Source organism: Perna viridis, chromosome 12 (genome assembly GCF_037379345.1).
Source record: "Perna viridis isolate PV_CMFRI_1.1 ecotype Kerala chromosome 12, ASM3737934v1, whole genome shotgun sequence".
Lineage (NCBI taxonomy): Eukaryota > Metazoa > Mollusca > Bivalvia > Mytilida > Mytilidae > Perna > Perna viridis.
Window position 1 is genome coordinate 25,078,102 of NC_142456.1, and position 25,230 is coordinate 25,103,331.

At 33.1% G+C, this 25,230-nt stretch overlaps 1 protein-coding gene across 2 annotated transcripts; it reads right to left on the reverse strand.

Moving 5' to 3' along the window:
- Window positions 1-1,939: 1,939 nt before the first annotated feature.
- On the reverse strand, window positions 1,940-20,410 carry LOC148601798 (solute carrier family 23 member 1-like). Of its 2 annotated transcripts, none has more exons than XM_088555907.1 (11): window positions 19,913-20,410; window positions 14,304-14,461; window positions 12,686-12,801; window positions 11,517-11,599; window positions 10,875-11,056; window positions 8,789-8,909; window positions 7,896-8,052; window positions 6,783-7,036; window positions 4,648-4,921; window positions 4,278-4,373; window positions 1,940-3,431 (listed from the first exon to the last, which is right to left on the reverse strand). In XM_088555907.1, exons 1-11 carry the CDS (start codon window positions 20,108-20,110, stop codon window positions 3,220-3,222), a joined length of 1,851 nt encoding a protein of 616 aa, XP_088412033.1. In that variant the 5' UTR covers window positions 20,111-20,410; the 3' UTR covers window positions 1,940-3,219. The 2 variants fall into 2 exon arrangements, with proteins under 2 accessions (XP_088412033.1, XP_088412031.1); XM_088555905.1 differs by lacking the exon at window positions 19,913-20,410 and adding an exon at window positions 16,614-17,082.
- Between the last annotated feature and the right edge of the window lie 4,820 nt (window positions 20,411-25,230).

Consider the following 25,230-nt stretch of genomic DNA (forward strand, 5'->3'; position numbering starts at 1 on the left):
CTTTGCAAATTTGAGGGGGCGCACGCGCTCCACGCCCCCGCCTGAATCCGCCCTGAGTAAATCCCGTCGAAGCAGTACTTCTTTGGGAGTTAAGATATTGTTTCAGTTAAGGAGGTGTTCGGATTATACAGGGTCAAACTGTATTGAAATTAATGTATCGGGTCTTCAGAAGAAATCATGAAATATCATCATGTGATTAGGGGTTAGTTTTAAACAGGATACCTACCGGTGCACCTGGTCCATGCTCCAAGTTTTTAGTGGTGTCCGAGTTGATCATTTACTTTTTTCTTTGTATGTACTATATTGGTTATTTTATGATGTATATGTTTGTTTTTACTGTCTAGTCTTTGTCCCTGGATTACATTCTTTTGATTTCCGTTAGAATCTTAGTTCCCACCGTATCACCAATCTTTAATGGAATCGATTGATTACAGTCGATTACATATACCAACTTTTTGAAACTTGTTTGTTGTACTGTATGGGTTATAAACAGAGGCAAAAGAAACAACACAAAAATGCTTCCGGTTATTCTTTGCAACAAACTGATTCGTAAATTTAATTGCAGATATAAGCACCAGAAAATCGTATTGGAGTTGATAAGTGGGTGTTATCTCAGACCACGTATCAGATTTTGAACCAAAAAAACTTGCTTTAGTGCTTAATTATACATGTGATAACTCCTTTTTTTCAGAAAAATTCAAATTAAGTTATTTTGTACTTACTTAAATGTTAAAATACTAGTAACATAAAATGAAGGTCAGTTCTTCTTTCAAATAGATTTTGTACTAAAGATAATTATTTAAATCAATTATTTGGTGTTCTTGGTGCCTATGGAAGAGAAAAATGTTTAGCGCTTCTAGTAGTCACTGTTAAGTAGTAGGTCATGATTAAGTCGTGTATCAACGACGTTTGAGATAAAGGTATGATGTTCCCATGCAGCAATATGACACCTCGAATTTTTTGTTTGTCAACTAACATAATTTTGTGTTTTTGAATGGTACTAAAACCCGATTTATTATCCATGTTTCCGATAGTACCCAGCATTAAGGTTACCAACAGTATTGTTAATTACATACAACAACATCCGCTTATTTTATGCATTCGGAAACGTTTTGCACATTTACATCGTTAAATGTACTTCAGAAGAATCCCCTTGTCTTACGGAAATCACTGACAGAAATGCGCGTTACACTACTGATAATGCAGATAACTTTCGTTCGGCAATCATTAGTCACAATCCCGAAAGTAAATTCGCTCTTATTTTCACCATTAATATTATACAAAATGCACTATTTGCGCTGTAGTTCTCGATTTCTACTTTTTTGAATGAACATAGCAGGTTAATGTTGATGTATAATATGAGAGAGGTGTGTCCTGGAAAAGGAGTATACTGATATTTTAACAATTATCATACCTTTTACAGTCGTACATCAAATAAATTTTATTTTTGTTATTTAAGGATTTGGGCTATTAACAGATGAACATTAAATTACAGTTAAAGATATGAAATTTTTCCAAATGTAGCAAAGATCCTTACTCGGTATTACATTTTAACTTTCTGCAAAACTAAAATCGGACGTTCTGAGCTGTAAGAACATACATAAAATTTGTATTGATAACCGTTATTAAAACCTTGTCCTCAATTAGTTTAAATGTTTATAAAAGTATGCGGGTTCAAACCACATATAGTTTTGTTACACAAGGCTCGTTTTATATATTATTACCACTGGACAAATAAAGGCTCATCTTGTCAACGTGCATTTGTTCTGGATGAATATTATCATACTATTTATTCCGCAGAACTTCTGTCATATAATACTCTTTCCATCAGCATGATATTAGTTCCAGTGATAAAAACGAACTCTTGTCATATGTTGATTGGTATAACAAATGGTTCTGATGAACAGGTGATTTTGTACATCTGGATTGTTACAGTATAAATCAAAAAGTTGTTTTATTTAAAAGATTTTCTTTTTCTATTACAATCAATTAGACGTGTTAATCTGTACACAATACCTGGATTTTGTCAAAGCCAACATAGAGGCTGATGAATATGATAAAATATTTACATTTCTAAATGATGGAGTTTATGCTGATGGTAAGCAAATATATTTTTAATACATATATTTTTTTTAAATATTACATAATACTTTCAGAATAAATAATACATACTATTTCCAAAATAAATAATACATAATATTTCCAGAATAAATATTACATAATAATTTTACCATTTAAAACAAACATATTTACCTGTTTTTAATAAAAAGTACACAATATTTTTTCAATTAACATTTTTTTTAAATATATCTAAAAATAGTTAACTATCCTAGGAACAATTACTCCTTTTGATAATAATGATGAGAATGACGACAAATAGAGACAAAATAAAATAAAAAGTACTATTATCCCGAGGAAAGTAAGACTGGGAACGATGAAGAGGGTGATGCATATGGAACCTAGATGGTAACAATTATATAGAAAATATAGAACATGATTTTGATGGGTCCACTCTTTTTATTACCCAATTTTCTTTTATCAATGACCAGATTGAAAATGCCTTTGACAGTGGTAAAGAAGATTTTATGTTGCCATTAATATCTCCCGTAAATAATCTTGAAGAATTGAAAGCAGAGGGTGATGAGAGTAACTTAATTCAAACCTCAAGAGAAAAGTGGTGAAGAGAAGAAACAGCTTTATGAATGCGTACCCGCATATAAGAAATCTAAATAATGTAAATATAAATTATTTTCTTTTGTACATTTAATCATTTAATACTGATTTGTATATATATATATATATATATATATATATATATATATATATATATATATATATATATATATATATATATATATGTATGTCATTAGAGCAAATTACCTTAAAATTTGTGTGAATTTTATTAACTTGAAGACAAAATGTCTTTGAATTGTAATTTCCGCCGTATTATATATCAATACCATTACTGTAAACGTATTAATTTTAGCGCTTGTAAATTTTCCCGGATTCTATTGGGTGACTGTGTTCGCAGGTATCAATGTTCACGATCTAAAAAAAGTACAAAGCGTTTCACAGCGTCAAAAATCAATTTCGCGGATGCCAATTTGTTCATCGGACTACGAAAATAAAAGAAATTAGTACATGTAGAAAATTTACTTACTGTACGTTAACAGTATTCTATATAAAAAAATAATACAATCAGTTTTGTCTATAGTAATTCTAGTTCTTTCGTTTGCAACATGTACACACTGGTTTTGAAATGTCATACTTTGGAAAAAAAGGAATATATTTAGTAAAAGACAACTTGTTTACTTTCGATGACCAGCTCTGAATCTCGTAGATTTCGTATCCTTCTTCGTATTCGATTCCGGCTATCGTTTTACCCTCTGCAGCTGGACCCCAAGCTAGCATTCCACGCTCTAGCAATGTACCTAACAAATTGACAAAGATATTTAAACACTGCATGTTATATATTAGGTTTGCAACTTTGAATTACACTAGTAGAACAACCAGTTGATTCTGATTAGGACCTACTAATTTAGATCAAGAAAGAATTACCTTACATCTGACCTGTTATAAATTTGTTGCACATTTACTTTCAATTTGTGTGTGTGAGTGTGATATTGTAGTTTATTGATTTTATTTCCTCATTTTACGTCTTTTTGACTTTTTCTAATTGACATTTACATCACGGTGGTGTGATTGTTGACTACAGGAATGACTTTTTTCTCGGTCAAATTATTTTTACCTGGTTGATTATGGATCCTTTTTTGAAATTAATGTACTGTTTTTCGTAGTTTTTCGTAAAATCAGAAAGGATCCAGGTGATTCATACACCATACTCATTTTATATCTTATTAAGTAACAGTTACAGACAACTTAACAAGGCTAAAGGTTTTTTTTATGCTGCAGCGCTTTAGAAATAATAATTATATATAGATTGTACATGAAATTTGAAAACTTCCCTTCATGATTACGTTTGATTTGGTTGAATTTATTTGGAGACGATTTTATGGCTTTCTACAAAAATACAAATTAATTGGTTTTCTTCACCATGAATCAGTTCTGTCATAGACAGTGTCCAAATTTCATATGGAGTGTACTTAAGTTTTGAATTGAAAGTTTCCAAGATCTCCGAGTCGATGATTTAACATCTCATATTTTTGATAAACCTATTTTTGTGTGACAATCATAATCAAAATAGTGTAGTACTATGAAGTTACAAACAGTTTTATCATAATATATATATATCGTCTGTTGCTATTGGCGCTACATACCGTGGACGGTGTTGTCAAGAAAACAGGCCGACACCCCTCCAACAAGAGACGGATTTGACAATATTACTCTGATAAAACTGTCAAAGCCTTCGGATCCTAAAACAATATTTCCTGATTAGTGTCTTTGTAATGACAGTAATATAGTCAATTAAAAACATTTGTGTGTTAATGATTGCACTAAAGGTTTGTACAAATATATTAAGTACGTGTACACTTGTATAGGCCCGTTCTCATTTTTTACGATGGGTGTTTGCACACGTACACCAATATTTCATAGAAAAAAAAACGTTTAGAGCTTTTAAAAATTAACAAAGTTTCAATCTGAAAACCTACGAACGCGCCAATGCAAAACTTCCTGTTCAAAACTTACCTGTGTCTATCGATTTGGAATTTCCAGCTGCCCAGAAAGGAAGCATCAACCCCAATAAGGTTGAAACACCTATTATAGCTAAATTACGTGTTGAATTGATATCAACGTATTGTAAATTTGACATTACTAAACCAATGAACATTCCAAATCCCATTATCTGTACACCACCAAGGACAGGGTATGGTATTGTAATGAAAACAGCGGCCAGTTTGCCAATAATACCAAACAAGATCAGTATACACGGAAAGAGCGTGAAGACTAATCTACTGGCTACCTAAAAAAAAACAGAAACTATATTTAAATTAGCAGACAAAAAGAAATATGAAATAAATCATGAATTTTTAATCTATGGAACGCCGTTACTGCATTATGTGTACAAATGCTTATATATATGCACTTTTCTTCTACACATGATTTACACACATATTTTTTTCCAAATAATCACATTCTTTTTCTTAACATATGCATATATAAAGAAAACCTTCATATATAAACATGTGCGCGTAATGCTGTCACGGCATGCCATAGACATAGACATATCTTTTCGATTTTTTTCCTCCATATGACAATGATCTAAAATATAATAAAAAAGGGGTCAATCTTTGAATAACGGCAATTTGTTCTGTATCTTTTGACATTAATTTTCAAAAGCTTGACCTTTATTAACTATGTTTATTTTTTTTTTTTTTTTTTTTTTTTTTTTTTTTTTTTTTTTTTTATATATTAGAATATACCGTAAAAATTTGCCTCTATATAAAACACCACTTAATAAATGGTGCCACGTGACGACATTGATTGACAGACCTAAAATAAACATTTTAATACATTGTAAACTTTATTATGACAAATGCACTTTCACATTCGAAATATTTCGTATCATGACGTCACAATTAGCCTTCTAAATTCCGGCCAATTAAAAATATTAGAGTATATTACTTCTTATACAGTAGTTAAGACATTGGTGTTCTGATAAACTTTTTCATTATGTATGATTTAAAAAGATCAATATATATATATATATTTTTAATTGAGAATTAAGTTTTTTATCGGCGTGAGAAAGTGGCACATTTTCAATGAAACACGCTTTGTTTCAAAAATGTGCGACCGGTCAGTGCGTTTACAGGGCGATGAAACACCAAAAATGAAAGATATAATGTTTATAATTACATTTGATGTGTTGCTCTTATTTCATCTCTATTTCATTTTAGATTTATTTTTGAAAATATGCAATACACAGTGATCAATAAAAGTAGTCCGTGGCGTGGCGTACATATATATGAATACCTAGAAGATGTACACTGTATGGCAAGCCAAAGCGGACAAAAATGAGTGTTTTCTAATATTAAAAATGATTTTTAATATTGCAAATTCATTTTTAATATTACAAATTTGATTTCTAATATCACAAAACCCTTTTATAATATTAAAAATTCAATTGGATTTTTAATATTAAAAACGATTTTTTTAATATCAGAAATTGATTTTTCTAATATTTTAAAATGGATTTGTTGTATTCAATAACGATGTTTTAATATTAGAAAATCATTTTGTAATATCAAGAAATGTGACTGATTTTGCAATATTGCAAAGTTATTTTTTAATATTACAAATTCATTTTCAAATATTACAAAATGTGTGATATTTTATAATATTACTAAATCAGGATTTTGTAATATTACAAAAATGAACTTTTAATATTACAAAATGAATTTTTAATACAAAATGAATTTTAATATTAAAAAACGATTTTATGATATCAAAACTTTATTTTCTAATATTACAAAATATTGAATTTTGTCTACTTTGGCTTGCCATAAAGATGTGACACACAGTGTGTTCATCCCCACCTATATATGAATTATTGTCTAAAAAGCCAGTCACCCAATGAGATCAGGGAATTTTAATAATATGCATACCAAATAGAAATCTAATGACATGCCAGTCATCCAATGAGATCAGGGAATTTTAATAATATGCATACCAAATAGAAATCTAATGACATACCAGTCATCCAATGAGATCAGGAAATTTTAATAATATGCATACCAAATAGAAATCTAATGACACGATTTTCATATTCACTATTTCGCAAACTGAAGCAACATGATAACCTTGCAGTTTGTTCTACAATCTACCTTGGTTATTCCAATTGACCCAATGTGGCCTCCGTATGTTGATGTAGCATGACCCGCTCCGAAGAAACCGGAAATCATACTGAGACAGCCTTCCATCATTATACCTCTATTAATAGCGTGGATAGGCGGTGGTGGTACTCTTGCCATCTTTGCACATGCATGATAATCTGCTATGGAGTCTGTTATGGAGTATAGGGTTGCCGTAAAGAACGCCATAAAAAGTCCACCAGAAAACTGAACCGACCCAAACTGTCCTTTATACACGAAGAAAACAGTGATAACATTAGAATATCTGCATTGGAATAAGATCATTATATCCAAAGGCAAACTCATTCAATCCATGGTAGAGCTTCAATATAGTTAATGTACTCAAACGGTTTGCTAGTTTAACTGAACTGACCTTATTACCCGTGTCACATACACGAATCACAGTTTGGATAAATATTATTTTCTATATCCTGCCTTCCTAATTGGTCAAATGATTTTGCGTATCGTTTCTATCTTAAATCCGGGTCTTTTTTTCATTTTTAATTTGATCCTTGTCTTTCTAAATTAAAAAAAAGATACCAATCAAATTAATATCTGAAATATGTATGTCATCAGCAGCATTAGAACCAATTACATAGAAAAGTTCAATTGTATAGAAGATGTACTCATTAAGTGTCAGTCTCTGTAAGAATCAGGCAGTGGGTGAAACATGGTATGAAAAAAAACATAATTTTGATAGTGTACTTTGGCTATTTACACCATGAGACTCAAGGAAAAAAAGAATATTTTCCATATCATTTTGGACCATTGAGTTACAATTTCATTGAAATGCAGTGAAAAACATTTCAAGGGCAGATAACCCTTATTTTTCTAAGATTCTATTGAAAAATTTCTGAGTAAAGCCAGTGATGCAGAAATTTAAGTAATGGTCTTTTCGAATAGAGAAAGTATCCTTCAGTGATATTACATTGCCAGATCGGTGGGGTTTTGACATGCATGTTTCTGATTTTCCCATTTTGCCTGATTCTTACAAACACTTACACTTAACAAATATATTGAAAAAGAAAGCCATATCCAGCATGGAGAGATTGTACAATGTGCAATAAAATGAGATCTCTTCCTTACCTGGATACGGGAAATAGAACCATGGGGTAGTACGGATGACGTCTGATCTTGCATCAGTCCTTGCCATGAACTGGACGCTGTCCGGGTTATTCGGTAAAATGTTTGTTACTGTAAAAATGGCTGATATTGTCCACCCGAGTATAATAGCTATCAGAATCTGAAAGAACAAAAAAAAAAACGAAAATAACAAGGAAGCTAACCGTACAAGAAACGTTTGCTCAATATTACTTTATTAAGAAAATCGTTTAAAATACTACAATTTTAATAACAGTATATATCATAAACCATTCCATTATTATTATTATTATTATCATTAGGGAGTAATACTTAAAATAATTCATTCCTTTCTGAGGGTGTTTGATCAACTAAATGTACCGACTTTGACCTTAGTAAAGTTCTTTTCGCTTCTGTCAATATTTTAAAACGTATTGGTAAGAAGTGAAATGATCTGTATAACAACAGGCTGCGCAACATTGAGTCGCATTGTGTTTCCCACATCTTTGTAAAAAAGTAAATGCATGTACATTTCTTGTTTCCTATCATCCCTCAACCAGTTGCATAGATTGTACTTTGATTATGTTGGCTATTGGCATTGTTTCCACAGTTGTACATCTACTTTGTATGTCGTAATATACTAAACTCCACACCGTTATGTAAAATAATACAGGAGACGCTTTTGAATGATTGTGAAACTTTTCCCACCAACGATCCTAGTGGATGGGTAAGATACAGGCAGGGTGTGGTTATTCGGTCTGCAAGGTGCCCTCGACAAATCATATGTAGAACGGATCAATACAACTTCTATATAAACACACCCATCACTTACGTTATGAAAGTGAGCGTTACTGTTTTAAATCCAAACCAATAGGAAGCAGACAAAATCAAACACTCACGGACAATACTTGCTGTATTGGATATCGAATGATATGCCATCCTTTCTTCCGGTTCCATATGGGCATTGGCATTCTCCATCCATCAAGATATAAGGACAAAACGAGAGATGTAATGCCAGTTCTGGAAAATATAGTTATTCAGAAAAAAACAGTGAAAACAAATAAAATAGAATTCAGAATAAACGTTTAGGAAATAAAAACAAACTTGCAGGCAAATACTGGTATTTATAGTTCATTTCACGTAGCCGTCAGTGTATTCACTAACGCAGTCTGATCCTATGTAGCATATATGATTTTTAACGAAACTGTCCGTTAAAAAAACAAAATTGAAAACCCCTATAACACCGAGGCTTCATTCCTTGTACCAAACATTTGGCTGCGATTTTATAGCCTCTTTGACGTACAGCTCGCTGGTGCTGGATTTGGCTTCCAGTTTCGAAATTTTTGGTTTTGAATACTTCATGTGTATAATTTATTCTTTGAATCTTGAACTTCAGTACTATTTGGTTATAATGCTTCTGATGAGAGCACGCATCCAACATACTGAAATTTGCAATTTTCATATGATCAGTATTTTGCGTTTAATTAAGATTAACTCCAATATGTAAATAGTAAATTATGAGATAACACCCGACTTTGGCGCCCCTATCACTCTTGAGAATAGTTTTATATAAGGTTACTAATCCATCTATCAGAAAAACGTCGAATAGACATACTTTTAACGTTACAGTGGAGAAGTGCAACTCAATAACATTTTGACAGGGCATTAAGAGTCGTTAATTTGACTAGGCATCATTACAGTCGTTATTTTGACTGGGCATCATTTCACAGTCGTTATTTTGAATGGACATCATAACAGTCGTTATTTTGACTGGGAATCATTACTGTCTTTATTTTGACTGGGCATTATAACAATCGTTATTTTGAATGGACATCATTACAATCGTTATTTTGAATGGGCATCATTGCACAGTCATTATTTATACTGGGAATCATTACTGTTGATATTTTGACTGGGCATCATTACTGTCGTTATTATTAATGGACATCATTATAGTCATTATTCTGAATGGGCATCATTACTGTCGTTATTATGAATGGACACCATTACAGTCGTTATTTTAATGGGCAGCATTACAGTCGTTATTATGAATGGACATCATTACAGTCGTTATTTTAACTGGGCATCATTACAGTCTTTATAATGAATGGGCATCACTACTGTCGTTATTTTGACTGAGTAGAGAAAAGCAAGAAATCAACTTGTTAATATCAAAATACCACATGATATTAATGGTCAGCACGCCTACGTACAATGGCCAAAAAGATATACGATCACGTACAGATATTTGCTCATTGGGTAGTACGTGCACATTATGTACAAAATGTACTTGACAGGACCAGAGTACATGAGGATACAAAACATTTAGTTAACCAAAGAAAACGTGTTTGTCGGTTAGAAAGGAATGCCAAGTCCTGCTTTGAAAGTAGACCCTTTTGTGCTAACTGTAGGAGAGTCGATGAGCATGCGTACAGCATGCTCAATATACACTTCCGTGTGGAAAACTCTTTTGTTCTACCCAAGCCCTACCTCGCGGAAGTGTACACTGAGCATGCTCATCAATTTACTACAATAGGGTCTATTGAGAAAAATGTATATTTATGGAAATTGTGAGTACTGAGGGTAATATACATATGAATTGGTATTTATGATGAATCTAGATCTATAGAATATATTTTATAGGAAGTATTAATGAAATTGTTAAATTGACAAATCCAGGGGGCAGGAACTCACTACGTGTTGTTGAAAAATGTTTTTAATAGCCTGTAACCTTCTAGACCCGCCTTTTCACACAGCGTTATATGATTAAATTCAATTCATTAATGTGTCTTTGTCCCGCTATATTACTTCTTAGTTTGATTTTGAAGAGTTCTCATCGTTCAGTTACCGAGGACTTACTTAAAGGTGTGTTTACACTAACTGATTGCCTTTTGGTGATTTCTGAAAGTATTTACTGTTTTGTATTTAGGTTATACGCTTGTTACTTTTTATCCTATGCATTCTTTTTCTATTCTATATACTTACATTGCTGCAATGCCCCAATGAACCTTGCAGAACTTGACGGTTACTTTGAATGAGTTGAGACCTATAAGTAATACAGTCGGAATAACTGTTATTGGACCAACAAACTTCATTACCAAGCCGACCAACCCGAACATTCCTGTACACATGTGGATAAATCCTGCTAAAGCAAGGCATCCCATGGTCTAAAATATTAGGGAAAAAATTATTATTTTTCGCGCTAATTTCTTATTTTCCTGAATGATTTTTGCGCTTTGATCAATTTTGGAACCACAATTTGAATACTAACGAAATCTTTATTGATTACGAACAATTTATAGATACATTTGCGTGTGCATCTGTCTTAGAGGGCTTACTATGGGCGAATTTTAGTATCATTGACAAGCCAAACAAGGCTCATGCACGGCCAACCCAGAAAAAAGTTTTAGTTTTATTTATTTATTTATTTTATTATTATTATTTTTTTTTTTTTTTGGCATTTAAAATACTGCTTCTCAACGACGTTAAGAATGTTTAGCCGAAATTGCCGCTTCGTTTAAATAAACGCCTGTTGATCCTCGAAAAATGATACATGTAGTTTTTTTCTTTTTTTTTTTTTTTTTTTTCAAAAGAAAATATTTTTCGTACAAAAATACGTTACTATACCACTTGTATTCTTGGAAAAATAACAAAGTTCCGGAAGTCTATTTCTGAGTTGTATAAAGTGGCGTTGTGTAAAGAAATGTTATCTGAAAAAACAAAACATTGATAATTACAAAAAAATAATTATAAAATAATGCAATTTCTCTGTCAAAAAATTAAAATCAAAATCAATTTTAAAGAGCATTTTAAAGACCTGTTACAGGTATGCAGAATTCAAAATTGTAATTGAGTGGTCTGTATATTGTTGTCATGCACATCTCGCTTTCTAACAACCAGGCGAAAGATTAATCAAGGAAACCAAGGTTCTAGCGGTGATCAAAATGTAATCCATGGACAAAGACCAGACGCGGAAAATAGACATACACAGCAAAGAACACAAAGTAACCAAAATAATACACACAAAGTAACAAAAGCAAATGAGCAACTCGAACTCCACTAAAAACTGGGAGCATGGACCAGATGCACCGGTAGGGTAAGTATCCTCTGCTTTTCCAGAAACACCCGCCGAGTTGCTCATAAACAGTCAAGTCCGGGGTAGACGAAAGAGGAAAAGGAAACTATGATCCGTTGAATAAATCAGTTTTCATGGCGTAAAAAATCAGAAACACATGCAGATCAAACCCAATCAATCTAAAAATATAATTTCCCTCAAGGGTGAAAAGACCACATTGACCTCTGCATCACTGGATTTGTTAAGATTTTTAAAAAAAAAATAGAAATATGAGTTATTTGCCCTTGAAATGTTCATTTTTAGTCCATTTCAACGATTTTGTAACTCAACTTACCAAAATGACACGGACAATCGTGTAATTTTTTTTTTTTGATTCCGATGGCGCAAATAGTTGAATTACACTTTCAAAATGGTTGTTTTTTTTTTCATATATTTCACCCTCTGTCTGATTCTTACAGAGACTGACACTCAATCCCTCCCATACGTTTACTTTATCATTAGTTTAGCACAAAAATCAAGCATAAATGAACTCCCCACATGGTTAACATGTACGTATTTTCTTGTGCATAAATTTGCTAACTATCGAATACACTAATACAAGTATCGTTATTGTCAGAAATTCAGAAATAGTGTTTGTACTTTCTTTGAGCATTGTCAATTTTATTCTGTATTTCATGTAATTAAACAGGTCTGAAAAATGTTTCGATAGCAATTCATTTACTTGTAGTGACGTTACTGCCTTCTGTGGCTTTTATTGGACACGACCATTCAGGCAGCTCTTTTAGTGCGAGCAGTGGGATGATGTACGCTGTTGTTGGGCCCTGGTACACAGGCAATCTGAATAAATAAAAAGCAGCATTGTCCAGATACAGGAAGAGCTTACTTCGTGTTGAGTTAAGTAGCAGTCGTTATAAAAATCAGACGAGGTGATTCATGCATGTCAAAAACCCACCAAATTCAGTTTTATTTCTTGTTCAGTAACAGTCACTAGTCACATAACCAGTCTTAGTTCTTCATTTGGTGGTTGCATTTTTTAGATAAAATTTATATAGATTGTACATGAAATTGGTACTTTGCAAGAGTTGTTGTTCTTGATTGTTCTTGATTTGTTTGATTTCAGAGGGAGTAAATGTATGATTTTCTCAAAAGTGCAGCTCTAAATACAGAAATAATTATCGCTATGTGAAAATATAGCATATGTAGACTTAAAAAGCATCGTTTTTTGGTGGGTTTTTGTTCACCATGAATCACTTTACCATTGACGGTGTCAGAATTTTATGTGGACTGGTACTTAGATAAATAAAATATTGTTTTGTTTAAATATGTACATTATATCACATCAGTACCTAAATAATGAGAGGACTCGGGGGTGTTGTGGGATCAGAAAAAAATTCGGAGTAGATTCACTTTTTTCCGTATATTAATATAAATAAATAAGTGGATTCTTGTCGGTTTTCATCTTAAAAGCAGACATTTCAATTTTTTTTCTCTTTACCACGTTTCACTTTACATGTAGTTATTGTACAAAACATTTGTAAACTGAAAGACACGTTACGAATCAAGATAATTCATCGGTTAGCAGCAGTTTAGAAAATGTGTATCAATCATCTGCCCGAGTTATTGGAAATGTGTATCAATCATCTGCCCGAGTTATTGGAAATGTGTATCAATCATCTGCCCTAGTTATTGGAAATGTGTATCAATCATCTGCCCGAGTTATTGGAAATATGTATCAATCATCTGCCCTAGTTATTGGAAATGTGTATCAATCATCTGCCCGAGTTATTTGAAATGTCAATTAAATTTAAGTTGAGGCTCAAAATAATTTGGATCAAGACTACACAATATAATAACCTGATTTTTAAAAATCCATCAACTAATTTATGATAAAAATGAATTAGTGTAAGTTTTAAATTTTTTCGTTTTTTTGTTTTTTTTTGTTTTTTTTTTTTTTTGTAAAAATCAAGCTAAATGGGTAAAATTAGAAACAAGCATGTCAAAAACCCACCAATCTGACAATATAATTTCACTCAAGGATGTTTCCTCTATTTCAAAAGACCAATATCGATCTCTGCATCACTAAATTTACTAAGAAATTTTTCAATAGAATGTTAGAAAAATAAGATTTTTGACAGAGTTATCTGCTCTTAAAATGCCTTACAATAAAATTATAACACAATTTACTAAAGTGAGACGGAAAATCTGGTAATTTTTCCTTGATTCTGATGGTGCAAATAGCAAAATTAAACTTTCAAAATTGTTGGATTTTTCATACCATGATTCATCCACTGCCTGATTCTTACAGAGACTGACACTTAATGCATCCAAGATTAACGTACCTTATCCCAATAGTCACTTGCACTAATGTGGTAAGCCCAGACATTAAGAGAGTTGTTGACAGAAGCATTGCCTTCATGTTGTAATCATCTTCAGCGCATACAAAATCGGCAACAAGGATCGCCATCGAGAGACACCATGGCAAAGCCAGTAGAATGTTCTGAAAAACAACTGAACTGTTTTAAGATATGAAATCGTGGTTTATCAATATGTAGGAGCTACAATTTAATGTGTAGTACGCACGGATTGCCACGGTCAGTAACTAATAGGTAAATGCACAAGTGCATTGAATTTAGCACAACAACAATTATAACCTGAAAACGAACGCATACTTTTTTCACATTAGTATCAGTGTCAATCTCTTTTAACTCTAATATAAAACTGTTCACATGTCGTAAATTATGACAATTCTTTTGATTCTGGAAAGAGGATGAGAACAAAAACTTTTAGCCTCTGCCACGGGGTTTAACATATCATAGTCAGGTACTAACGATTGCAAGAGACATGCTACTTTTAAACTTTCTTTATTTTGAACAAACATCACTTATTCCACAAAAAAGTAAACATCTTCGCACGTAATAGGTAGTAAAATGGTAGAAAATATCTATGATTCCAATTGCAACATACGAAGTATGCACGCTATCAAATTAACACCGAAACGTAAGGATTAGGGGATATAGGAATGGTATGCCAACCTTTCATTCACTTTTCAAGTTTGTCAATGAAATGCGAGTCATGCACGAACAAAATCAGGTTTAGATTCATTGGGGGTGGAGCTGGAATACGCTCCCTCTAAAATTTAGAAATACTGTATATATTCACAATGCATATTTCAAAAGTTCTATCTCAAAATATCTTCTTGCGTCGATTCGCTCGGCCTTTAATTCTATTTACAGGCAACCCAAACCAGAATTTCTGGATGCGAAGGTTAGAAACACCCGAAATGGTCCTGACTAGGTACAAGTATTGCCGATGGCAATGGTGTATTAACTATGTAAAAGGTGTTGGTCAATATCGTGATATTTAGACTGCCCACAGGACAGTGGTATTGACTGAGACAGCCATAATGACTGAGCAGTCGAGGTCGCAGTCTATACATTTGCACCACTGTCCTACGGGCAGTCTAAAGATCACGGTATTGACCAGTTTATTAACTATTTTGTTGAGGAAACATATCTTTGATTTTTTTTGTTTCAGGAAGCGGTGCAAATCGTGTTTCTGCGTCAGAAGCAGACTTGCGATTCGCCATATTTACCTTTTCAACTGCTTACTCGAGGGCATTATCTCATCATGGTATTGAGTGGTAAAAATGTTTAATGAAGATTAATTAATACCACGTGAAAAGGTTTCATCCAATTGAAATTACTAATTTTTCACTTATATGAAATAAACCAGCATACTAAACTTCGGTTACGACTAATTGTATCTAGTATATATGAACAAATCAGACAGCACGAAAATGCCACTGGGCAAAATTGATGTAAAAATCAGTAGTCAAAACAGAAGAGAAGATAATTATATATTGATGATATTATGAAAATCCGTCCTCTATATTTTTGTCAGAAACAAAATATTCCTCAATGAAATCTGAATATCGGAAATGAAATTATGAAAAAAAAAATCCAGGCAGTGTTTGAGACGTATTTTTTAAAACCAAGGTCCAAAAAGTCTGTCTCTCAGGGAGCAATGGCGCAGGTTACAAGCTCTGCCTTTAGTTACGTATTTGCTTTTATTTCCATTTAGAGCCCCTCCGTCACTTACATGTATAACTTTATAGGTTGTTTATTTTACCTTGCCATTAATACAGATATTGAAGTAATAATGTTTTGGTCTGGAAAGATGTTTTTGTGAATTCAACCGCAACTACATGGCATGTACAGGTACAGATACAAGACTACATGTACATAATATGTAATTCTGTATTAATACAGCTATGTTAACAACAATATTGTTGTTCGTTGGTTCAATGGCAAGTCTAAGATATAACGTACATAAAATGACGTCACTAACAAAAATTTCCAAGGTATCCCCCAAAAACAAAACAAAACAAAACAAAACAAAAACAAAAAAAAATAGTGTGTACTAGCTCTGATCAGCTCTGTTGTATGTTTATCCAACTGTCTGGATACACGTGACTTACATTAAGTTACACTATCAACAGCAACAAATGAGCCAGAAAGAAATTTTTACGATCTTATTCCACTTTTAAAAAACTTTGCTGCCTTTACTTAATCTGTATGGATTCCTCTCGCTATTAGAACTATAGAATCAGATTCTGCGCCAGTTAACTATAAGACAACTAAGCTCCTTACCTGAAATGCGAAGAAAAATGCAAGATGTACCGATGGGTGTACGGAAATGCGATAGTTCAGTTTCTTGCTACTTGTTCCATCAATTTTAACTTCGCATTTGTTTTTATGGGTTTCACATTCAGACACTTGTCTCAGTTTAATTCCTCCTTTGTGTTCATTTTCAATTGTAAATATGAAGCCTTGTTCATTTCGCTTATGTTCTTTTCCAGGTTCCATTTGATTCGATCCACAGTTTAGAATTTTAAAATTTCTCGAACTGTATGAACATGTGGTACGTTCATTTTCATTCGTGTAACTTTGATCTAGAGGTTCTTACAACATATACTCTCTAATGAATAAAACGCGTTCTAAACAAGGATACTGATATTATGCTTTCTTTATGCTTTTAAGAATGAACTGTTACGGCAATTGATGCCGTCTACACTACTTATCTTTTATGTCACCCATCAAATTTTTGTTTAAAACTTGAATTTCATGCAGTGTTTCATGTATGTGAATATGCGTTATGAATATGCGTAATAATAATTGTGTATATTTTGTCATGTGTTGCCTTTCTTCATTGAGAGAGTTTATACAGACATGTAAGGTTATGAAAATATAAATGCCCTTAAGCAAAGTATTTATGAATGTAAGATTTTTTTAATACTTGCACTATTATTATACTGTCCATATATAACCCATAAAATTTTTTTTTCAAATGCAAAAAAATTACGTAAAATTGTTTTTAGGCACCAATTAAAGTTTACAAAGGTGCAAATGTACACTGCACAAGTAGACTAAGTAATGTTTGTGCTTTCTTTACTGTATATTCAAACATGACACACTTACAGGGAGCCACCATTTCATCTTGGATTTCTGTTTCGTACCTTACCCTTTTTGCAACAAATTGTTCTGAACTGATTTTTAACACCACGAATTTCGGTCCTGATTTCTCTCTTTCATATCACCACTTTTTTAAACACGATAAGGTGACCCCTTAAATGGACCAACTTTACGTAGTAAGTATAGCGTTTTAAAGCTGTCTATAATATCATACAAAAGACAAATCTGTGACACATAAAAGCTGTCATTTCGTGTGGGTCATAATGAGTCATCAACCTTTGTTTGCAATGTATGTGAATATACCTGCCTTAATTAAAACGTCCTCTTGATATCATAATTTGACATTCTTTTCAGAGTTTTTTTGTCAGATTTTAGAGCTTATTTACCCGATTTCCGCTTTTGTGAAATGCAGGACCCTTCCCCACCCCCCGCCCCGGAATTCAAAGAGCGCTTCAGGTGGAGGCTATGTTAAGTACCAGAAATGCCATTTAAAATTCAGGCATTGCCAATGGAAGACTGAGTTGATTCCAAGCTCCGAGGGAGAGTCTGACGTTCGAAATATATTCTATTAGTTGTAAGCTCCGAAACAGAGTCTGACGTTCGAAATTTACTTCAGTAAGAATTGATATGAACGACTTCCAATGCGTGGAGCATGAGGTGATTCACGGTCATTAAAAAGAATAATAGGATAATTAATTGGAAAGAGTGAATAACCAAAATATTATCGCGAGTACCGATGAACGCACACGAGTTAAATCCTCAAGCATTCTGGCACGAGTGGTAATATTTCGGCTATTCACGATAACCAATTGATTATCCTATTTATATAGAGATTTTCTTCATAATTTATCGATATTTTCAATATGAACTTTGAATTCTGTGATTGGCGGATTGATATCAAAGTTATAACGTTTTGGCGGGAGAAAGCGCGAGAGTGAAATTACCGAATTTATTTTACAGTGTGAATTATCGAAATTTATTACACTGGGAACATTCGATAAAACACTGCTATCTATATAATAATGCCTTGAAAACGATGTGTCAGTCTACATACACGTCCACCCTATTTTACGTAAGTCTTTTCTGTATGCAAGTGTGTATATTTATTGGAAAACAATAAATTTATGTATCTCCCACTTAACATGTAAATCAACTGAGTCAAGAACGATAACTATTTGCGACCGTCATTCTGGTGGGGCTGTTGCCTCTTTGACATATTCACAATACTTATCCAATTCTCCTTTCATTTATGTCAAGAATGCAATAAATGACTGGTTATTTAGTCTATAACTGGTTCTAAATAACAAATAGCGATTTTCGACGGTTTTAAATATGCATGTCACGAATCATACCTGTCTGATTTTTTATAGACTACTATATTTTTAAAATGAATAAATCCGGGAATTTTTCGAATGTTTTTGGTGATAAAAAAATCCTGGTACCAAGGGCCTGTGACAGAGAGAGTTTTTAAGCAAAGGGGACGTTGAATGGATTTAAAGGAAATGACACGTTGAATGAAAATATAATAACACTTGAATAACACTTTGAATGTAGTAAGAGATCGAAGGAAATAAAAAGCAAATGTATCGCTTAATGATCGGGAGAAATTTAAAGCAAAGGAAACGTTGATTGAAGTGACAGATCGAGAGAAATTCGAAGCTTATCAGACGTTGAATGGAGGGACGTCTCTAAATCAAGAGAAAGTTAAAAGCAAATCGCTAAATGAAGCGAAAGATCGAGAGAAATTTAAACGTTGAATGAAGTGACAGAAATAATTATAAAGCAAATGAAATGTTGCTGGAAAAGATAGATCCAGAATGACACTTTGAATGTAATGACAGATCGAAAAAAAATTAAAAAAAAAAAAAAAGGGAATGCTTAATGGAGTGATAGATCGACAGAAATTAAAAGCGAAAAAAATATTGATCGTTGACGGATCGAGATAAATTCAAAGCAAATGACACGTTGAATGAAGGGACGTCTCTAAATCGAGAGAAATTCAGTTTACGAGACGTTGAATGTAGTGACAGATCGAAGGAAATTTAAAGGAAAGGATACACTTAATGGAGTGATAGATCAAGAGAAATTCAGTCCACTAGACGTTGAATGTAGTGACAGATCGAAAGAAATTTAAAGCAAAAGATACGCTTAATGGAGTGATAGATCGAGAGAAATTTAAAGCAAAAGAAATGTTGACTTTAGTGACAGAGAGATATTCAAAGTGAAGGAAACATTGAATGGAGTGACAGACGGAGTGACAGAGAGATATTTAACGCGAACGAAACGTTGAATGGAGTTATACAGAGGACATTGCAAGGTGATTAATTACTGTAGGTACGCGGAAAACACACTGGTGATGATCTTCGTATGGAGACGAAATAGTATGTTTTGATACAGTGACATCGGGCCTGCAAATGAAATTTAAAAAAAAACTAAAAAGAAAAAAAGAGGTCGGCCTCTGGAAAGAAAACTCTTACCTGCAAACAAAAGAATAAAGCTAGGTGTATAGATGGGTTGTCAGCCGTTCTATAATTCATCCGCCTTAAGTTTCTATCATCTATTTGTACGTTCAGTTCTTCTTTCTCTGTGTCTTTCAGAGAGAACTTTCTCTCGGACATCTTTATCTCGGTGTAGATAAGTTCGGCTGTTTCTTGGTTTCCGTTAGTTTTAGACATGTCTTTTGTCGGCACAAAATGCTTACTTTGCAAAAAAAAAGAAACGAGCAGATGCTGCGAAGAATAGCGTTATCGTTTAGATAATTCGCTGACAAAATCAGTAGTTAGGCACAAAATACTAGTTATCGCTGAGTCAATACTAAGGTACGATACTAAGGCACCATAATCGCATGTTCTTATGCCGTATATGTGATTTACTATTTAGTTGACCTTATCACAAAACACATCTTCAATTTTCACCAGACTTCCTTATATAATAGCACATCGAATGTGATGTAGGAGGTCTACACTACTACTATATTATACTGAATAGATATGGTGCATGCAACTCCAGAACATTTCGGTAGATAAATATATACAGGTACATGCACATGGATATACAGCAGTTGGTTAGTCATGTCGCTGAATTTTTCATTTTTTTTTGACAAACAGGCACTTGCTCCTGAAAAAAAATCGGATCCCTGCTCCTTTTATAAGCGGGGGAGTAGAGAATTCGACTTTCCGTCCGTCCGTCCGTCCGTCCGTCCGAAATTGGTTCCCGGAACGCCGTCATATAATTTCACCAAACTTAGACAGTTGAAGGCTTATTGGGGTAAGGAAGACACCTATTGATTTTGAGAACTTCATGAAATAATTATTTTAGAAGAAATTTGGCTTCCGGGGCGTAACTTTTGAACGCCTTCATATAATTTCACCAAACGTGGGATAGTTGAAGGCTTATGGGGTAAGGAAGACACATATTGAGTGCGAGATCAGAAGGTTAACGTTAAAGGTCAAGGTCACGCGGACTGTACAGAATGTAATTTTTGGGCGAAAATTGGTGTCTGGAGCGTTACTTTTGAACGCCTTCATACATTTTCACCAAACTTACATAGTTGAACGCTTGTGGGGTTAGGAAGACACCTACTAATTATTTCTGGATCAGTAGGTCACTGGTCAAGGTCACATATGCTTGATTAAATAGTCTTTTGGATATTCCTGGGGATAGAATTTTATACAATTAATGGAATCCCGTCATTTTGACGCAGCACCTATCCAGCAGACCCATGGCATTTCACTGAGTTATCTACCATATACAAGAAATGTCTTCCATTACTATTGTTATTTTTTTATTGAAAATATAAAGGAAAAAACAGGTAATTTGTTTTCTAGCTAATATGGTGCGTCTGATAGCCACTGCTTGATTTCATCAATATCTAAAATTACTAAATGATATTAATGATTGAAAAATAAATGCAGAAAAATTGCTTTTTAGACTGAAACAACCAGTAAATTATACCTACTTAAAACAGTTGATAACTTTCCAGATAGGAGATAATTACATGTTAATTGAAAAGAGAAAACAGTATGTCAGTCAAATATGTCATACCTATTGTCACTTCTTGCATGGGTCATAGTAAGAAAGAAAACCGTCATTAAAGTTCAAGGTCATAGGCTAAAGGTATCTTAATCTACTGCAATTACTCTTTCCATAATTCTAATCCATAAAATTTTACTTCTGTTGTGAGGCGGGGAACCTGGAGAACTGCTCTTGTTTTATTGTAAGGTCTAGGGGTCGATTTTCTTATGATACAAGTGCCTCTGGTTTTTATGCTGAAATTGATTTTAATATCAGCTGTTTTAAGGGAACACAGTGAAATATTTTAAAGTACTTTAAAGATACGGGGTGAGGGGAGACACACGAGTAATATTGATATTTAGTAGCATTCAATACTTAAAAAAGGATATCTGGTTATATTATACGAAGGAGTTTTGATCCTTGAAAAGTGGCCAATCAGAAGCTTACATAGATAAGTCTTGCAGTCTTGCGGTCATCTTGTTCAATCAAGCGAAACCAGTTGTTCTCTATTCTCTTATTTCTTCAAAGGTTGCAGCAACCATTACCAGTATGATCTATCAACAGAGGTGTTGGCCAAAATGTGTTTCTCATAATGTTGGAAACCTTTAAGTTGTCATAGTCACTAGCAAAGCCATCTGAGCAACTCAAAAAGTGGGATGCTGAGGCGGATCTAAAGGTGCAGAAGGTTGTCACCTCTCCCTTTTTATAGGAAAATTTGTCATTTTCATGTGTAAAATTGATAAAAAAAATGTAAATAATGTCCTAGCACACCCTTTTTTCTGAGGAACCCCGGTTGCCACTCCTCCTTTTCTAGTGTCTGGATCCGCTCCTAAGTTGCTTTAAGAGCAAGCTTACCTTTTAACAACAGCTTAAATAGCCCCTGGTGGTGAGCATCCTCCTGTTCTTAGAATCAAATGGGTTGTAGCCCAAAATGTCTAGTCCCAGAATGACCATTAATTCATAGAATGTCTAATCACAAAACGAGGGTAATTCCCAAAAAGTCCAATGGTAAATTTTTAGCCTGAATTAACATATTTTTTCCCAGAATGTCAAACAATACTCTAACTCTACAAAATGTATTACTTTAATTTTGAAGACTGTTTTTACAACAATCTTTTCCCATGTGTTTTATTCTGTTGTTCAATTCATGCAACACTTTATGTTTTTGCTTGGACACCAGTATCCCCTTTGTCTATGTTGTCAAACATACATGTATTTAATTATTTAAAAAAAAAAATAAAAAGATGTCAACCTGATAAAAATGAAAAAAATTGAACTGGTGTTTGGCTAGTTTCATTACACTGAAAAAATGAAAATACGTACAAATTAATACATCTACAAATTGTCATTGAGGTTTAAAGACCTACTTTACTATTTCTCTGTTCTTACCATTGACATACAAGAGAGTTAATTGGTGCAAGCAGCACCACATGTTTGGGCTGGGTAAAAAAAAAAAAATTTACACAGAGAAGGAATTGGAAATTTTTAAACTATAACTTTAGAAAAGTTTGACTCTTGGTTTGTTGCTCATCATTAGTGACTTGCAGATTGGGATCTCACATTTGGTAATAAAAGACGAAGTCGTCATAATGGTAATAAATGCGAATTTAACCTTTGACCTAAGAAGCACTGAGAGCTGGATTTCAGTTTGACAGAAAGTTAACGTGTTATACCAAGAGTAATATAAAGCAAAGATCGTTGAGTTTCATATCTGTAACAAATGTTTATAGCTCACATCTTTAATAAAGGTTTGTTAAAATATGAAGCCAATAAATCCTAATTGTAAAACAGTATGTGTCATTATTACTTGAAAAAATATCAATGGTTCAACTTTGTCCTCTTGCTGGTAATACCTGCCTCATATTAGTCCTCAAGGGCATGGGTACCCACATTTTGTTTTAAATATAACACCCATCAATTAAGAAGTTATGATTTAGGTGACATTTATCATTGACACTTTAATTTCAGATAGTTTAGATGATGTGTCAAAGTGGCATGTTTTGCCAAGAGGTATCTAGAAAAATACTTAAAATATGTCTTACTGTTGCTGAGAATTAATTAACTTATATGTAAAAATGTGGTGCAAGTGTGAAATTAGGAGAAAATATTCCACTGCTGTTAGAGTGTCACGTATTCACATAAATTAAGTATGATGGGTCTGAATAAAAGTTCAAGTGATTTTGAATTACGAAAAATTTAATGGATGTCAGTCACGTGCCAAATGGATGTCAAGATCAGGTGAATGTTCCACTCAACACTAAAACGTATGAGATCAACTATGTACCCACAAAGAAGGATTCATAGACAAATATGGTATTTAGTCTATTAGGTATTACAGTTTTAAGAAAGTAAGTATGTACAAACCTAATAGTTGATGGCACGTGACAAAGGATAAGGCCACTTTTTTTGGTTTTCTTTTTGGCAATGAAATTATGTCCACACCCAAACAACAGCTTTATATTTGACGAATACATTCATTATTACATAGTTTATTATATGTGAAAATATACAGTTGTTTCTTTGGTGTGGAGATATTTTTGTGGATGTAAAAATGTCCGAACAAAAACAACCAAAATTTACCATTTTTGACTATTTATGTTAAATGACGTCAAATTAATTTGCTGCACCAATTTAACGTTATTTAAACTCCTCGTTTAAAGAAAGTTGGCGTATTTCATATCACAAATGCATCCTTTCTCAAAACTGAATGCTAGATCTGATTAACTGCTGCAATTGAAAAAATATATATAAAGAAAGCATTATGGGAAATGTTAGAATGTCATGTATTCACATAAATTAAGTATGGTGGGTCTGGGTAAAATTTTCAGAGATTTTGACTTATGTAAAATGTGATGCATGTAAGTCATGTACCAAATGGAGGTCAAGATCAGAAGAATGTTCAACCACCAAAAAGGATGAGATCTTTAATTTTGTTGCTTTGTATACGGTACATTTTCATAATCATTTCATAAGGCAATCTTAAATTACTGTGTGGTTGTATGATGAGGAATGTTTTCTCAATTCATTGTTTTCATTCGGACATGTTTACATCTACAAAAAAATATCTCCACACCAAAGAAACAACTGTTACAGTATATTTTCACATATGATAAACTATGTAATAATGAATATGTTCGCCAAGTATAAAGCTGTTGTTTGGGTGTGGACATAATTTCCTTGCCAAAAATATGATAAGAAAGTGACCTTATTCTTTGTCATGTACCATCAACGTCTGACTCAACCACCAAAAAGTATGAGATCTTTTATTTTGTTGCTTTGTAGAAACACACTTTATATTTTTTACAAAAATGTTCAGTGGGACGACATTTACCCTGTGTCGTCCATGTCAAAAGATCTGCCTGATTCTTACATAGACAGCGTCTTCAAATTATCAACTAGAGACTACACTGCTATCGATGTTGCTCCCAGAAAGAATTCCTATGTGTTTCATCTGAGGTGAGACAAAATCTATCGAAGAATTAAAGTACCAAATACACTTGTAAAATACTTCATTAGTAACTATTTATACTTAAACGTTTAAACATCATAAAACAATACATCAAAACGCTACATTACTTACATCATGAAAAAATCAGATGAGTAGAATATTGTATGTAATACTGAAAAATGGCAAGATATGCTAAAGACATTGTAAAAAATGCAAGGCAATCTTATGTTAATGTGTGTTTGTATGATGAGGGATGTTTTTTTTAATCCAGAAATGCGTCTTCTTTTATTTTACTGTATAACACTGTGAAAAAACTTTGATCTTGAACTTTAC